General features: G+C 51.5%; 1 protein-coding gene across 1 annotated transcript; it reads left to right on the forward strand.

The window, feature by feature from the left end:
• The first annotated feature begins 7,879 nt into the window (after positions 1–7,879).
• SAYSD1 (SAYSVFN motif domain containing 1) lies at positions 7,880–14,014 on the forward strand. The gene is made up of 2 exons (XM_008262870.5): positions 7,880–8,181; positions 13,493–14,014. The coding sequence occupies exons 1-2, from the start codon at positions 7,975–7,977 to the stop codon at positions 13,853–13,855; spliced, it is 570 nt and encodes a 189-aa protein (XP_008261092.1). The 5' UTR covers positions 7,880–7,974; the 3' UTR covers positions 13,856–14,014.
• Positions 14,015–18,457: the final 4,443 nt, after the last annotated feature.

Here is an 18,457-nt window from a genome sequence, read left to right on the forward strand (position 1 = left end):
ATAGTGTAGCAGATTAAGCCACTGCCTGAAACACTGGCTTCCCATATGGGCTCTGGTTCGAGTCCCAGCTGCTCCACTTCTGATCCAGCCCCCTGCTAATGCATCTGTGAAAAGCAGCAGAAGATGGCTCAAGTGCTTGGGCCCCTGCCCCGACATGGGAGATCCAGAAGAAGCTCCTGGCTCCTGGCTTAAACCTGGCCCAGCCTCGGCCATTGTGGCCATCTGGAGAATGAGCCAGTGTATGGAATTTCTCTCTCTGTCTCCCCAGCCCCGTAACTCTGCCTTTCAAGTACATTGATAATTTTTTTAAGATGCTGCATTCTTCCTGAGAACTGCAAGCAATAGCAGGAAAGAGTTGGGTTGGCCAAAGCCACGTAGGGTCCTGTCCTCTGGCCCCTTATAATTTGATGCCCCTAGGCATTCCATTATCTTCTCCCAGTTTGCTGTGCTTGGATGCAAACATAAGGTTCTCCAGTTAGAAGGGATTTGGCAGTCATGCAGGTTAATCACTCTCTTTAGTTCCCGTCTACAACATCCCAACAAGGGGTCAGCCAGCCTCTCCTCCTGAATACTGCTAGTGTGGGAACTTGCTCCTCAACACATTCTGTTGCTGTGTGGCCCCCAAACCCCTCTTGTTGTCAGATTCCACATTTGTCACCTTGTAATTCCCAACTTAGTTCTGCCACTCTGGAGGCCCATAGAAGGATTCTCCTCTCCATCACAAGAGTATTTTCAAGTGAATTCATAAAATGCACGGGATGTGTTTTCACCAGGACTGGTCTGAATCATCCACTACCTTTACCATTCTCATGGCAGGGTGGCCCTAAAACCAGTGGTTTTCAACCGGGTGAAAGTTTGACTCCCAGAGACCATTGGGCACTGTCTGGAGACATCTGTGCTTGTTATAACTAGCCGACGGTAGTGCTGAGGGATGGGACGAAGAAGCTTGCAAGAAAACAGGAGAGCCCACACAACAAAGAATTACCTGTCCCCAGATGTCCCCAAATTCCGAGAGTGACAGGGCCGAGAAGCCCTGCTCCACACACATCTCTCTCTAGGCCTCTGCCCTCTGAAAATTCTATGCCTTGTCACATTAAGCATAGTGTTCAGAACTTTATTTATGTGAGGATCCTGGAAGTACAGAACCAAAAAGAGCAAGACAGAATTGTGGTGTCATTAGCCTCCTCTCTCATTTTGACAATGGGATTCAAGGTAGGAGCTAAATCTACCACCTCCTCCTGCCCAATCTATGGTCAGGGAAAAGCTTCAAACCTTATTGAAACAAATTGCTCTCAAGTCAATGATTAAGAAGCAAAAACCAACATACAAAATCATAAATACACAGCTAGAAGGAGGCAGAATTCCTCTGAGGCTCTCCACAATGCTTTAATCATAATAAATTGAGTCAAATTCATTTCAGTTTACTTGTTTACCCTAAAGACATAATTATAGATCTTCTCTACCAAGTTTTTGTCACCAGACTATGTGATAAATCATCTTTTCTATTTTCATTCAAGACATCCCTAAAAATCTCAGGATGGACTGATATTGAGTCATTTCTTAACCCTTTCCAGGTAGGGTTGGGTTGAACAACTGTAAGTCCATTTATCTGTAGTATCCATTTATTTCTCTTACTGAAGAAAACTCCAGATCCAAATTGCTTTGCCAAACACTCAAGGAGCAGTTAATTCCTACTTTTTTCTTTTCTTTTTTTTTTAAGGGAAAGGGTTTATTGGGGAACACCCTACAGACCGGAGTGAAGGGGCGGTGAAGGAAAAAGAGAGAAGGAGACTATAAGAGAGAGAGACAGAGAGGAGGGAGAAGAGAGACGAGAGGAGGAGAGGAGTCAAGAGAGTGCAGGAGAGAAGGACCAAGAGAGCAGGAACAGGCCCTTTTAAAACTTTGCCTGAGGGTGGACAGGGAAGCAGGAGCAGCGAATCCCATTAGGATGGGGGTGGAGCCTGGCTCAGGTAGCTGGGCCATGCGGCCACCTGGCTACAACTGAGCCAGTTTCCTAACATTCCCCCCTTTTGTTTTTTATAAAGCAGGGTTTGTATGGGATTACATTAGTCCCAAAAGTCCAAGAGGGGTAGAGGGACAATGATCTGTCTTTAGAGCTACTTCCTGCTGACACAGGGCGATGAGGTACTCTCTGCTGGCATGGGGCGATGTCTCAAGCAGCTGTCTCCTGGCTGGGGAGTATATCCCTGTAGCAGCATTTGGTTGACCACCTGGTTGCTGAAGGCCTTTGTTTATTCCATTATCACCTGCTGTAAACACTTAGACACTGTAGTATAAAAGACAGGGTGAGAATAGTCACCAATGACCCTAAGAGTAGCATTAACCAGGTAATAAGAGGATTTTATAGAGAGGAAATGGAGGGGGTCTCTGGACCCTTGTGGGGACAGTTTGATGGATATAGCTTAAAGCTGATTCCAGCCAAGACTGGGAGAAAAGCCACTCAACTTTTGCAGGTAGCAGGGTTTGTCTGTAGAGAAATTCTGAACAATCATACAACATTAACTGGGGGAGAGGACCATTAGTACACACAGGTTGGGCAGGTTGGGAGTAGAGCCATTGGTGGTGATGTAGAGGTTATGATTACAAAGTAATTCCTACTTTTTTCAAACTCTCCTAGAAAATTAGGGGCATTAGTGTAATTCTCTCTCTCTCTCTCTTTCTCTGATTTATTTATTTATTTGCAAGGAAGAGTTATATAGAGAGAGGAGAGACAGATATCTTCCATTCAATGGTTCACTCCCTAAGTGGCTGCAATGGCAGGGGCTGGGCCAGGCAGAAGTCAGGAGCCAGAAGTTTCTTCTAGGTCTTCCATGTGGGTACAGGGGCCCAGGGATTTGGGCCATTCTCTGTTGCTTTTCCCAAGCCATTATCAGGAAGCTGGAGTGGAAGTGGAGCAGCCAGGACTTGAACCAGTGCCCATATGGGATGTCGGTGTTGCAGGTCATGGCTTAACCTGCAGCACCACAGTGCTGGACCCTACACTCCTCCCATTTTTAAAAATTTATTTATTTGAAAGAATTACAGAGAGAAGGAGAAAGAGCGAGAGAGAGATCTTTCATCCTCTGATTCACTCCCCAGACGGTTGAGATGGCCAGGGCTGGGCCAGGCCAAAGTCAGGAGCCAGGGGCTTCATCTGGTCTCTCAAATGGGTAGCAGAGCTCATGAACTTGGATCATCCTTTTCTGCTTTTCCCAGGCCATTAGCAGGGAGCTGGATTGGAAGTGGAGCAGCCAGGACACAAACTGGAGCCCATATGGGATGCTCACCGTGCAGGCGGCAGCTTTGTGCTCTACAACTCAACACCGGCCCCCAAGCTAGTATAATTCCACAACAAACATTTCAAGGATAGCACATGAAAATAGAGCGATAGAAAAACCTCATCAATGAATTCCTTAAAAAATGATCAAGCTTAACGTAGCTTTGAGTTCTGTATTTTATAAAGTGACTAAGTTTTGTTTATTACAGGAATGGAGAGTGGTCTAAAAACAGAAAATCTATTAATGTACCTCGGCACATTCATCGACTGAGGGAGTAAGGGGCTAGAAATGGACCTACAGAGGACTTCAAAGGAAGTGCTCTTTTTGCTCAAGCAGCGAGTATGCATTAGTTAGCTTTTGTTGTGCAACAACCAACCACAAATTTCAATAATACAAAATATGCATTTACTTTCAAACAGCTTCAGGTAAGCCAAGGGCTGGCTATTTCAGCTGGGCTCAGTTGGTCAGCTCAGCTTTTAAGCTGCGGTTCTGAGGGTCAGCTGGGTGACCACAGCCAAGGTGTCTCTCACCGAGTAGCCGTTCCCAGTTCATCTTATGGCAATGCGAGTATTAAGAGAGTGCACTCGACAAGACCAACACGATTCAAGCCCCTGCCTGCATACTTTCTGCCATTATTCCATTTGGACAAAGCAACTTGCATGAATGAGTTTAAAATCAAGGCATGCTTTTTATGGTGCAGATTTGAGGGGGAGTTATACAATTGGGGCCAGTGACTCGGGATATTTCACAGGGCCTCAGGGGTATTCTATTATTTATAACTTATAATATATATGCACATCTACATTATAGTATATACAATTCCCACATTATATTTATAATTTTATACATACAACATATTTCATAAGTATTCATTAAATTCGCACATTAAGTACACGGGGAACCCTTCCTGTTTCCTAGTCTCATCATCTTATGCAAAGAGGAAATGAAGTTGGTTTGGCAGGAGTTGTTCCTCATGATCATCTTTTTCATCTATTCTTTCTTTTTTTCTATGCTTTCAACCTCTTCCAAAAAGGACTCTAAGAGGCTTGCAAAGCCCCAGGACAAAATAAGTTCATAACAAGGAAGAAGGCAAGCCAAAAGAAAATCAAGGTTGCCAAAGCAAGACATAGCAGGAGTGACGTCAGCACCCGCCTGGTTCTTCTCCGTTTTCCTCTCCAGTCTTCCTCCCAACACTGACACATCCAGGGCTCCTGTGTCTCCTGGCTGCTTCTCCTTAGCCACAGGTCTCACTGGGTTCTCCCAGGCACTGGGGACTCTCGCTGCCTCAGGACTAGAGGCTGGGGTCACTTTCTGTGAAGCAGCCCTTGCTGGCCCCTTTCACCTTGACACACCTTTGTCACTACCTCACCAAGCTCTCTCCCTTTTGAGAGTGCCATATTTTCTGCCAAGGACCCTGACCACAATAGGGTATAGAGCTCATGTCTTAATTCTATATTTCTGCTAGATGTGGGCCTTAGATAAGCTGTGAAGTTAACACCAAGAGGGAACATGATCGACAGAAGGATCTAGAGTCTCTGAAGGGTAGCACAACCACTCCTGATACCAAGACAGGTGGGTGTCCTGTGCTTTCTCAGTGAGGTAAGAATTCCATTCTTTTATTAAGATTTATTTTACTTATTTGAAAGAGTTACAGAGAGAGGAAGAACCAGAAGGGGGGTCCTTCCATTCCACTGGTTCACTCCCCAAATGACCGCAACGGCCAGAGCCGAGCTGATCCGTAGCCAGGAGCCAGGAGCTTCCTCCAGGTCTCCCACGTGGGTGCAGAGGCCCAAGGACTTGTGCCATCTTCCTCTGCTTTCCCAGACCACAGCAAAGAGCCAGATCAGAAGAGGAGCAGGCAGGACACAAATCAGCACCCATATGGGATGCCAGTGCTGCAGGCTAGGGTTTTTACCCGCTGTGCCACAGCGCCAGCCCCTTTTCTTTCTAACAACTCATCTGCAACCCATTCAGGATGCAGTCCTCAAACCTCTTCTTATGTATACACTGTAGTTGATCTCTTCTAGTCTATGGCTTTAAATAGCATACACAGGCTGATGACTAACAGTGTGTCTCCTGTCCCGGCTTGACCCTGAGTGTTTTCGCCAGTTAACTGGCTACACTTCAATGTCCAACAGGCATCTCAAACTCCTGACACATCCAAAACGAAGTGTTCAGTGTTTATCCCATATCCCTCTCCTCTTCTCCATCTTCCCCCATTACAGTAAAGGGCCCCAGCTTCATTCCTTCACCTGGTTACGCAGGGTATATGTGTGTGTGTGCGGAGGGAGTGGCAATGGAAGAAATCTGTCATCCTTGGTACCTCTTCTTTTCATATTCCTTATCCTGCCCGTGTGTACGTCATGTTTAGATCTTCAAGCCTACTCAGAATATGGCCAGTGCTCATGACTCCCCATCACCACCGTGCGAGCCCAACCTGCCACCACACTTGCTCCTACTTGGTTTCCCTTCTTTCACGCAGCGGCTCTTCCAGGGCTGCACCTCCAGAAGCTGTTGTGACCCTGGTAACACATCTCATGTCATGCCGTCTCCGGCTCAAAGTCCTCCTCCGGTGGCATCCCATGGCGCTGAGAACACAGCACACAGTCCCCACGCCAAGGCCTCACGTGACTTAGCACTCCGTGCCTTTTCACTTCCTGCCCTTCTCCTCCCTCCCTCTGCTCCCAGCATCCTGGCCTCCCTGATGTTCTGGAACTAGGCCAAGCACACTGTTTGAGGTCTCAGGCTCTTTGTGTCGATTGTTCCCTCTGACTGGGATGCTCTTGTCCAGATACTTACCTGACTCACTCATCTCCTTTAGGTCTCCGCTCCAATGGCACCTCTCAGAGCCCCCTATTTATGGCCTCTAAACAGCTCCACCATTCTCACCCCCACCTTTGCCTTCCTCTTCCTCAGACACTAAGCAGCATCTGACATTACACTAAGTACACAGTTATGTATTTGTGTGTCTTTCCACTTAGCATGTGAGCTCTAGGGAAACCTTGACCTCAGCATCCCCAGTGCCTGGTACACAATTTTCCACCTACTGCAGGCCCTGGGTCAGCATCTGTTAAATAAACAGAAGACTGTTCTATTTGTCTGGTTTCTTGACGCGACCATAGCAAGAGCCAACAAATACTTGAGGCTTAATTTGGTGAGTGGATTTGGCTTTTAAAATTTGTAAAATGGGGGCCAGCGCTGTGGCATAGTGGGTAAAGCCGCCACCTGCAGTGCTGGCATCCCATATGGGCACCGGTTTGAGTCCCAGCTGCTCCACTCTGATCCAACTCTCTGCTATGGCCTGGGAAAGCAGAAGACAGCCCAAGTCCTTGGGCCCCTGCACCTGCGTGAAAGGCCCCAAAGAAGTTCCTGGCTCCTGGCTTCAGATCAGCCCAGCTCCGACCGTTGTGGCCATCTGGGGAGTGAACCAGAGGATAAAAGACCTTTATGTCTATTTCTCTCTCTCTCTCTCTCTGCCTGTGACTCTTTAAAATAAATAAATCTTTAAAATTTGTAAAGTGGTCTCTGAACTGTATTATTTCCTCTTGGGTGGGGATAGGGCACAAGGAGCTCCCACTGCACACTAAATATACTTCATCTGGGTGGTAGTTGTACAGGTGCATGTGCTAAGGATCTACTGAGCTGTACACTCAAGATTTGTGTGCTTTAAATTGCACCACCAGTAAGAGCTTTTTATATAATTTTCTAAAAAGCTTTATTTATTTGAAAGTTAGAGAGAGAGAATCTTCCACCCGCTGGTTCACTCTCCAAATAGCTGCAATGGAGCTGGACTGGAAGTGGAGCAGCCGGGACTCAAGCCAGCGCCCGTATGGGATGAAGGCGCTGCAGGCCGGGGCTTTAACCCACTGCACCACAGTGCCGGCCCTTATATAAATTTTTTATTCAAACCTGTATTTATTTGAAAGGCAGAGAGAGAGAGAGAGAGAGAGAGGCAGGCTTCCATCCCTGGTTCACTATCCAAATGGCCACAACGGGCAAGGCGGGCAGGCCGAAGTCAGGAGTCTGGGGCTTCTTCCAGGTTTCCCCCGTGGGCGTGCTTGGACCATTCTCCACTGCTTTGCGCAGGTGCTCTATCAGGGAGCTGGACCGGGGCTGGAGCAGACACACGGGATGCCGGCGCTGCAGGTGGTGGCCTTACCCGCTCCACCACAACGCAGGCTCCACAGTAAAAGCTTTTCTTAAAAAAGGGTCCGGCGTGGCAAGAGCAAGGACTGAGGTCTGCACAGCCCGCTTGGTTGTCACCCTCTCAGCACTAAGATGTGGGCTGCCTGCTCTCCTCGACCCCGGCCTCCCACGCCAGGTGCAGTCACTGTGTTCCCACGCCTACAGCATGCGGCATGCAGGTGTAGGGATCAGCCTCGACGCGAGACGGAGCTCCCCTCAGAGGAGCCCGGCGCAGGACGGAGGAACAACGAACGGCTCAGCCTTGTATCCGGGCAGCGGCACTGAGCCCACGCGCGCTGGAAGCGCGAAACACTCCGGGACACCTGCCCGCGGCGCGCGTCACAAAGCCCGGGCCCCCGGGCCACACCGGCGCGCACGCGCAGCCCAGCCCCGGCGGCGCAGGCGCACGGCGGCCCCGCGCCGAGGAAAACCCGGAAAGGAGGCCTGCGGGCGGGCGGGCGCGCGCGCGCGCCAGGGAGCGCGGCGGCAGGGGCGGGGCGAGGCGCGCGCCATGGAACAGCGGTTAGCAGAGTTCCGGGAGGCCCGGAGGCGGGCCGGGCTGGCGGCCCAGCCTAGCACTTCGAGCCAGAGCGCAGGAGCCTCGGCAAAGAAGACAGAAGCAGCTGAGCCTCCAGAGGCAGCCCCAGGCTGGCTAACACGGTTCTGGGTGTGGAAACCGAGGGCCGCGAGCGCCCGAGTCCAGCCCGGCCTCGCTCAGGTGAGAGCAGGGAGGCCTTGCTCCCGGAACTGGCCTCGGAGACACTCCCCCCCACCTCGGGCCTCCCTGAAAACCCTGTGCTGACGCCCCGCCCACCACGCGGCGGCCCGCCCCTCACGTGCCGGGCCCGGCCACGCCCCTTCGGCGCCGTCCGGGCGAGTTTTCCTCGGGGCGCCGGGCGGGGCTGAAGGCGCCTCGCTCCTGCTCCGGAGCCGGCGCCTGACGTGTCACCCGGGCGCGTCGCCTGCGCAGCTCCCGATCGCTCGCAGGCCGTCGTAAGCCAGGGCCCCCTGGCCACCGATCATTCCCCGAGAGCCGAGTGATCCACGTGGCTTTGGGAAGCGTCTTCACAGCGCCCAGCCCCGTGCTAAAGGGCTGGTGGAGACCGACGGGGAGTGGCTAGCAGAGGGGCCTGCGTTTTTGTGGTACCCGGGGTCCCCACAGCCCGGCTTTGTGAACCTGTGCGTTGAATCCCGAGCTGCCCCGAGTGGGGTGCCGGTTACTGCCACGGCGTGGGGCGGGGGGCATACGCTTGGGCGTGGCTGTAGGATGAGGGAATGGATGGGGTGGACGTCCAAGGCGGAGAAAGGATTTGGATTGGTAGGATAGGCTTTTCGCCCCTAACTCGATTCTTATTGATTGAGAGTGCTGTGGCTTCATGTAGCTTTCACTCGTAAAAGTAAAGGGACAAGGCGACTGGCACGCGACATCCGCAGCGTCCCCATGGAACACGTAACAAAACACGTCAAGGGAAAATCCCTGCTTGCTGACAGCCCCTGGCAAGACCTTTGTGCCTCCCAAGTGTGATAAGAACCAAACAAGTGATTTTGGGAAAATTAAAATGGGGGTGGGCATGGATCCTCGCGGTCGAGATGCTGGTTGGGACACCCCAGTCCTGTGTGGAGTGCCTGAGCTCCATACCTGTGCCACAGGGTTCTTCCCAGCTGTTGGCACTTGAGGAGTGACCCGGTCTTATTTTTCTCCAAAAACAAACAAAAAGTGCTGGAGTGAAGTACCTAAGTACCTTACTCACCTAAACTTAAGTTCAACTGTTACTACACAACATCTGATTTGAGGAACTATTTTTTTTTGAACTTCCTGTTTCTCAGTTTTGAGCCCCCATGTTATTCTCTACAACACACAGGGTCCCACGTGGTTTCCAGACAGAGCTAAAAAGAGGGCAGCAGGGTTCAAACGGCCCCATTTCCTTGCGTGCCAGTTTGTCTCAATTGTCTCTGGTTAACTTTACTGTTGATCAGAACTGAGTGTAGCAACTGCAGAAGATTTTAGAATGTTTGCCTTACCCGGTAATCCCCAGTGGTTAAAGAACAATGCCTAACGCACACAAAGAGCCTTTGGCTGCCTGTCTCATTTCCAGAGACGCTGAGCTGGGAGAAAGCTTCCCTTACAGTGGACGCTCAAGAGCTGGTGGCCCAACAGAAAGATGGGGGAGACGCTGGGCCCCCCGTTGGGGCCCCGCAACCGCTCCACATTGCATAAGCAGCTCCGCTTTAGACTCATTTTCATCCACTCTCTCATTCCCGGGTTTGCCCTGGTGTAAAAATTCTCATAAAAAAAATTTTTTTTTCCTAAGTTATATCTATGTCTTACCTGATAATGCTGATGGCACACACTGTGGCCTGTCAGACATTTCTTTGGCTTTCTATTTGGAGCTGCTACTTTTCAGTATTGGTAGAGAAGTATCCAGTTTTGCTGGGGGGAAAGCAGTTGCCCCCAAGTAAAACGCTCAATTCTGTGATGAGCTTTTTACCATGCCAGGACAAAAATGCTTTAACTTTTCTTTTCAAATCCTGAAGGAGCCTCCTGCCTCCTGCCCCCACTCCAGCCCTAGCTCACACAGGCCACCCCAGGGTGCCGTTCAGCCCTAGGGTCCATTCCCCAACTCTGTAGATTTGTTTCTACAAATACTGTCTTTGGAATACCCCACTAAGCACAGTCTCACACTGGCCCCCAAATCTAGAGGTCATCTTTCTCCCTCTCCCTTACTCTCCTTCCTCCCTCCTTCCCTCCCTAAACCCCCTCCTTCCACAAAACTGTATCCTGTGCCCACAGTGTTCCCGCTCTGTCCTGCAACTTAGGAGTCCACATGGTTAAGACACGGAGTCCAGCTGTCCTGGAACGTGTGTTTCACTTTGGGGTGGCATGGGAAGGAGGACAAACGGTGGCATGATACATGCTATGAAGGGCAACTAAAAATAAATCTGAGCACTATGATAGTGAGTGGGGGTGAGGGGGACAAAGCACTGTTTTACACTGGGTGAGCAGGGAGGGTCTCCCTGAGGAGGTGGCATTTGAGGAGAAGGAACTACCCCTGCAGAAGCCTGGGGGACAAGGCCAAGGGCACCTGCGGTGACATTTTGCTGAGGTTTGCGGAAGAGGGAGCCAGCAAGGTTATGTGAATGGTAGCCTCAGAGGTAGGAAACAGCTTGGCTATTTGAGAAATAGAAATGCCTTCCCTGAACTATGCCTGTACAAAGGGACTTCCAAAAGTTCATGGGAAATATGTATCCTGAAAACATGCATGGATTTCAAACTTTTTTTTTTTGCACCAAAATAAACATCTTTTAATTCCATATTCCACCTACTTTTTTAAAGATTTATTTATTTATTTGAGAGAGAGTTAGAGAGGGAGAGACAGAGAGAAAGGTCTTTCATCCACTGGTTCACTCCTTAAATGGCTGCAACAGTTGGAGCTGGCCAGTCTGAAACCAGGAGCCAGGAGCTTCTTCCTGGCCTCCTAATAGGCCCAAGCACTGCTTTCTCAGGCCATAAGCAGAGACCTGGGTTGGCAGTGGAGCAGCTAGGACTCAAACTGGTGCCCATATGGGCTGCTGGTGCCGCAGGCAGAGCTTAGCTTACTACCCCACAGTGCCGGCCCCTCCACACACTTTTTGAGCTTGCTACAAACATCTGACACAGCTTTCAGGGCAGAGGGCTAATTGGTAGTAGAGTTCGTTCCAAATGGGCCAGAGGGACTTTTGTGTCCCCCACCTCTTGTTTGTTCCCTGTGCCAGTTTATTCACCACCATCTCCCTCTAACGTCCCCAGCCTATCTCCCTACCACCCCCCAAAAGGCCCCCAATTAAGTCAGAAGAGCTTTGGAGGGAGACCATCCTGGGGTCTCAGGTCTACCTCATATCTGCCTGTCACCAGCTGTGTGACTGTAGGGAAATGGTTTAACCTCCCAGTGTTTCCTCATCAGTAAGTTGGTGATAATCATGCCTTCTCCCAGATTACAGGAGCTTCAGCATTTTTTAAGGCTGTTTTGCTGGGCCTTCTGCTAAGAGTTTCAGCAGCTTCCCATTTCTGGAATCTTCACTGTTGCCTGCCTGGCCCTATGTGGTGTGGCTGTGGCCCTTCCTCAGGCCCCCCACACCCCATGCCCTGGGCCAGGATGCTGCAGTCACACTGCCCGTTCCCAGAGGTCAAACCTTCCCCACCCTGATGCTTCCTTCTTGGACTGGCAGCATTGTGCACGCCGTCACAGCTGAGAGGCACAATTCTCTCTTTAAGGCTGGGAGGCGGTGCCAGTGCTATGTTACGGGTCTCCCCAGTAAGACTTTGCAACCTAATTGAAAAGCTAATCATTAACAATGTTGATGCTAGAAGAGAAGGGTCTGGGGCCGGCACCGTGGCGCAGTAGGTTAATGCTCCGCCTGCGGCGCCGGCATCCCATATGGGCCCCGGTTCCAGTTCTGGCTGCTCCTCTTCTGATCTAGCTCTCTGCTGTGGCCTGGGGAAGCAGTGGAAGATGGCCAAAGCACTTGGGCCCTTGCATCCACGTGGGAGACCTGGAGAAAGCTCCTGCTTCCTGGCTTTGGATCAGCTCAGCTCCAGCCGTGTGGCCAATTGGGGAGTGAACCAGCTGATGGAAGACCTGTCTCTCTCTCTCCCTCTCCCTCTCCCTCTCCCTCTCCCTCTCCCTCTCCCTCTCCCTCTCCCTCTCCCTCTCCCTCTCCCTCTCCGTCTCCCTCTCCCTGTCTGTAACTCTACCTCTCAAATAAAATCTGGAAGGAACAAAATAGACTTCTGGAAGCACCAAAGTCACATGACGAACATTTTATCAAGACCAGTAACTGTGGTCCCCTTTTACATTTTCACATGAAGGAGAATAAGGGAGGAAACTGAAACAAATGGACTGACTGCCCTGCTGTGTGTTCACAGCCAGCGTGTGAGGGGTGCTGTTTGGCTCTGGAGATGCCTGAAGGCCCAGTGGCAGTCCATGGCCTTCGTGGCAAGTGTGGACCAGCCAGGGATGCGGCTGACCTGTATGAAGGATGCCTGGGCACTGAGCAGTTTGGCCGGGGTGGGGGTGTCAGGCCACACCCAGTGCACATGGAGCTTTCTAGGAAGGCAGATGAGGAGTTGAGAGGTGGAGAAGACCCAGGACCATGGGCAGGGGCGGGGAGTGGGCTGTAGAAGAGGACTGCATTATGCAGTTCAGGAGAAACTGTAGACCACTGTTCTCCAAGCTGCAAGTTGTGGTCCATTAGCTGATGGTGAAATCAGCGTAGAAGATTTTGTTCCCCATTAAAGATCTTCAAAGAATGGAATAGGAAAGAAAGAAAGTAACCAGGGAGAGAAAGTGATGACTTGTGGGGTCAGTGCGTGGGTCACATACAATGCTTTCTGGAAGTTGCTTTGAAAACAGGGCTGGAGATGAGGCATCCAGCGCAGGGGCTGTGGGCAGCATGGCCCTCCAGCCCAGGGAAACTTCCTGACTGGCTGGTCCCGGGGAGGGAAGGGGCGTGGCAGGCCATCTGGTTAGGAGAAGTCCCGGTGGCAGGGGGCTGTGGGGCTTGTGATGAGGCCCTGGGTGGGATGGCCATGGGATGGAATGGTCAGGGGCCCCAGGATATCTAACAGTGACTTTCTAATACACGAAAGGGATTTCCACGTCCTGCCTCTGGTGTGGTTTCCGTGTTAGAAACACCGCACTCACCGTGGCCCCTATGCTCAGCAGCCCTGCGGTGCACCTGACTGTACCTGCCGCACACCTTGTGGCCGTGGCCTTGTCAGCCACTAGGGAGTTGTGCTTTTGGGAAGCATAGATTTGCCCTGGTCCACAGCAAACCGATGTGAAGAAAGGACTCTCACTAAGGGACGTATGCCGTTGGGACGCTGTGCGGCATTTACCAGCTCACAGCTCCCCAGGGTTCCTGCTGCTCCGATGGGGTGGAGCGGGGCCGGGATGGTGGCAGACTAGGGCAGGGCGAGGAACCGGCCGTCAGGAGCAGCCTGCCCGCTCCGCTGCTCTTTGCCCTCACTTGTGTTTGCTTGTGTGTCCTAGGACGGGGCTCGGCCTGGCAGCAGCGCGGCCCGGCGCCCACAGGACCCAGCTGGCCCTCCACCCGCGCCTCCACCTGCGCCTCCACCTGGGAACTGGTCTTTGCTGACCAACATCACCTTCTTGAAGGTTCTCCTCTGGCTGGTGCTTCTGGGGCTGTTTGTGGAGCTGGAGTTCGGCCTGGTGTATTTTGTCCTGTCCTTGTTCTACTGGATGTACGTGGGCACCCGCGGTCCCGGAGAGAGGCGGGCCGGGGAGAAGAGCGCCTACTCCGTGTTCAACCCGGGCTGCACGCCCATCCAGGGCACCCTGACGGCAGAGCAGCTGGAGCGCGAGCTGCTGCTGAGGCCTGCCGAGGGGCCGTAGCGCGCCGCTGCCCTGGACGGACGCGCACAAGACAGCTGGCCGCCAGCCCGGCCACACCCTGCGTCCTTGCACCTCGGGACTTCGCCTCGTTTCTGGCAGAACTGTGAATGACGCTCGCAGCGGGTCTGATGCCATTTATAAAAATTACGTTCTCCAGAAGGGAGGCCTGCTCGGCTCGTTATTTGAGAGGGCCTGTGTTGAGTTGTCTGTTAAAGTACCCAGCCCTCCGAAGTGATGCCTAAGCGCATCAGGGCTGTCCATCAACCAAAACTGTTCTCTCTAAGTCTTATAGCATTTTCTTCTCCTGGAAGTATTTATTTGGGGGGAGAGGGAGAGTTACTTGGTTTTGGTTTTGGTTGTTCTTCCTGCCTTAGTCCTCGCCTTTTCAGTCACGAATGTTGCAAAACAAACTCCTAAAATGTCTCCCTTTCAGAAGCAGGTCCTCTGTCCCAACCTCGCCATCCGCCATTCCCCACTCCGTAAGGAAGCTGAGAGCAGAGGGAGTCCTGGGCACCAAGAGGGGATCCCGGAGACTCTACAGCTGGTTGATCAGGATAGCTTCATCAGGAAAGATTCTGGAAGATTCTGGGTCCGAAGGCTGGGAGTGGCACTGCAGGCTTACTGGCTGCTGGGGGCGTGTCTTACTTAGAGAGAGCAGTGTTTTGGTCTGCAGCCCCCGGTGAAGAGTTACTTCAGCAACGCTCCTCAGGCCCAAGTTCAGGCCAGCATCTTCCATAATGGTGTCGGAGTTCAGGTTCCTTACAAGCCATTAAATACTTTGTGGATCACACTGCTGGTTTTTTTCCAAACGGTATTTTAAACAATTACTGATACCTTCGTTAAGTTTTCAACTTCAGAGTTCAGTTATTAAATCTTGTGGTATGCAAATAACTTTAACACTTAGGAAACATTGTTAAGTAATAGAGGTCTGTAGGTCTGTCGTGAGCTGGTGCTGTGGCCTAGAGGGTTAAGCCACTGCCCCTGCAGTGCAGGCATCTCATATGGGCCCTGGCTTGTTATCCTACTGCTCCACCTGCAATCCAGCTCCCTGCCAATGCACCTAGGAAAGCAGTGGAAGATGGCCCAAGTGCTTGGGCTGCTGCACCCATGTGGGAAATCCAGATGGAGTTCCAGGCTCTTGGATTCGGCCTGCCCAAGCCTCAAGCTTTGTAGTCATAAGAGCAGTGAACCAGTGGATGGAAGATCTCTGTCTCTCCCTGTAACTCTGCCTTTCAAATAAATAAAATATTTTTAAAAAGAGGTCTATTAATTATTTCCTTTATTCTTGTTTGATTTAAAGCAGGTTGTTAGCTCAAATTAAATTTTCAAAAGTTTATTTTGTGTTTATTTCTTTGAAAGGCAGAGAGAGAAGGAAAACAAGAGAGCTTTCTCCCATCAGCTGGTTGACTTTCCAAATGCCTGAAATGGCCAAGGCAGGGCCATGTCCAAGCCGGAAAATCTGGAACTCCATCTGGCTCCCCATGTGGGTGGCAGGGACCCACGTGCTTGAGCCATCACCTGCTGCCTCCCAGGGTGAGCATTGACAGGAAGCTGTGATTGGGAGCAGAGCCAGGACTTGTGGCCATTGCAACTGATATCCAAACTGCTGAGCCGAATGCCCACCCCAATTGAAATTTAACCACCAGGCACCCGAGGCATGACCAGGAGAAAAAACAGACATATTCCCTCTTCTCCAAGCACACAGCCCAGCTGGGAGTGAGGTGGGGCACAGAATAAAACACATGCTCACAGTAAGCTAGAGATGAGATTTTGTTCTGGCAAGGGCAGAGGTGAGGTGCTCATGGACCCCATCGTGGGGTCAACCCGCCCCATGTGCTTCAGTCCCCACTGGAAATCCTCACACCCGTCACTCATCTTTCCAGCCCTTTGCTGATGGGGATGGTGACCCTGGGATCATCCAGTTGAGCAGCAGGTGCCTCGTAGCTCACAGAGAAGTCTTCCTCCCATGACTTGCATCTGAACTGGACGTGTGGAAGGTCCAGGAAACACGTGTATCCCTACTAGACCGGGACGTTTTGACTGTGTTTTAGGTAGTATTTGTTTTTCAATCTGTCCTCTTAAGGCTTTCTTAATTTCCCCCACATTTTTCCATTTCATAAAAGCTCAATACAAGGTAAAATCTCCCTAATCAAAGTTTCACTACAGTGCACAGGGCCATAAGCACCGTTGTAGGAAAGCATCAATTTGCATTTTTAAAATGTGTAATTCTGGGAACAGGCATTTAGAGCAGCAGTTAAGACACTAGTTGGGATACCCACATCCCTATTGAAGTGCCTGGGTGCAAGTCCTGGCTCAGCTTCCGATTGTAGCTTCCTGCTAACGTGCCCCCTGGGAGGCAGCAGGTGGTGACTCAGTGCTCCGGTCCCCCCACCCACATTGGAGACCTGGATTGAATTTCTGTTTTGCAGTCTTCACCTGGCCCAGCCCTGCGCTTGTGGGCATTTGGGGAGTGAACTGGCAGATGGAAGATCTCTGTCTCTTTCTGTCACTCTGCCTTCTGAATAACATAAAAAAATAAAAATTTGAGAAATAAATAGGACATCAGTGTCGTGGTGCTGCAGGTTAAGCTTCCACCTGCAATGCTGGCATCACATATGGGCACCTGTTTGAGTCATGGCTGTCCCACTTCCAATCCAGATCCCTGCAAATGCTTCTGGGAGAAGCAGGGGAAGATGGCCCAAGTGCTTGGGCCCCTGCCACCCACGTGGGAGACCCTGATGGAGTCCCAGGCTCCTGGCTTCAACCAGTGAACCTGTGGATATAAGATATCTCCCTCCCTTCCTCCTTCCCTCTGTAATGCAGCCTTTCAAATAAATAAATCAAAAAATAAAAGATTTGGGGAAAATCGGAATCTTCCCCTGAAACAAAACACCTGTAACTGAATTAAGATTTGGTCCGTTTAGTAATCCCTGTAAGGTAGAGACATCTCCCCAGCACGCAGGAGACTCAAATTATGGGTGAACCTCAGTAGTGAAAACGGGGCTGTTGATGTGAGGAAGAGCCCAGGCTGCCGTAAGCCCATCTTCCATGGGATCCACCATGCAGTCTGTCACTCCCCCCTGCCATGGTGGCATTGGCTTCTGGGAGGAGTGGGGTGTGAACCAATTAAATGCCTGACAGGTCATCAGATCACTCAGCGTTAGGTACAGTCTTGATTCCCTGGATTGAGGCCGATGGATCTCAGAACTTCCAGTCAGGGCCTGACCACTTACCCAGCATGCAGCTGCTGTGAAAGGCGTCTCCATCAGCAGGGAACCTGGAATCCCGGGGCTCGTGTGCGCAGTCCCGTGACAGCTGCGTTCACGGGGAGGCTGTTTCCAGCCCAGTCCTACTCGTACATTGGCCTTTGCCTGCTCATAAGGGCTGCTCGATGAGTCTCAACTAACGGGCTAGAAGGGCTCCCAGGGCCATCACCTGTGTTCCTTCTCCTCTCCACCTGGGGCAGAGCACATTTGTTCCTCACGATTCCTGGTTTGTTTCTAAAGACGACTCTGGTTACAAGAGTCAGGCACTTCTAGGAAGTTCTTTAGGTTTAATGAAAGGATTTTTACCACCTGACTCCCCCCTACCCCCCACCCCCCCGCCCCACTGGCACCCGGGGTCATTTCTTTTTCTTTTTTTTTTTTTTTTTTTTAGATTTATTTATTGTTTGAAAGTCAGTTACACACAGAGAGAAAGAAAGGCAGAGAGAGAGAGGTCTTCCATCCTCTGGTTAATTCCCCAATTGGTCGCAACGGCTGGAGCTGGGCCCATCTGAAGCCAGGAGCTTCCTCTGGGTCTCCCATGCAGGTGCAGGCACCCAAGGGCTTGGGCCATCTTCCACAGTTTTCCAGGCCATAGCAGAGAGCTGGATCAGAAGTGGAGCAGCCAGGACTTGAACCGGCACCCATATGGGATGCCAGTGCTGCAGGCAGCGGCTTTACCTGCTAGGCCACAGCACTGGCCCCCAGGGTCACTTCTTACTCTGATCCCTGCGGGCCTGGAGCCCCAGAGCCCTAGGTGAGTGTCAGCAGTGTGGTGAATGACTCGGTTCTCTGCTCGCCCTCTCTGTTCTTCAGGGTAAGTCATCCAAATTGAACCTCGGGGACACAGCCACTTCCAAGCCATCCCTGACCCATTCTGAGGGCTCCAGCTATAGTTGGGGTCCTCTCGGTGGCTGCAGGGACCTTTGTCAAAAGCTGTGGGGTTTTATGGTGATGGTGGAGGCATGTGTGTCTTATATTTTGTGGGCCCGCGGTCTCACACCTTCCTTGTGATTGGTCTGCGCCCTGCCATCAGACTCAGCAGCTCTGCAGGACTGAAAGGGGGCAACACAGCTGGTCGAACCAGTGATCAGCAGCTGGACAGAAGGTCAGGTTCAGACTGTGTGTTTTTGGCTCCTGCCAATCACACCAGCAAATTTTTTTGTGGGCACACTTAAGCTTGGCGCTGCTGGGGCATTGTAGCGGTCCTGAGTAGCCTGAGCGGGAGAACAGGTTACACGCAAGGCCAGGAGGGAGGCCTTGGGGCATCTTGCCACCAGGGGGTAGCATGGAGCTGCCGCTGGACCTTGTGGGCCCCTTCCCGGCACACTTGGCCGTT

Source organism: Oryctolagus cuniculus, chromosome 5, assembly GCF_051225735.1.
Source record: "Oryctolagus cuniculus isolate XC-2025 breed Fujian yellow rabbit chromosome 5, ASM5122573v1, whole genome shotgun sequence".
In the NCBI taxonomy this organism is placed as follows: Eukaryota; Metazoa; Chordata; class Mammalia; order Lagomorpha; family Leporidae; genus Oryctolagus; species Oryctolagus cuniculus.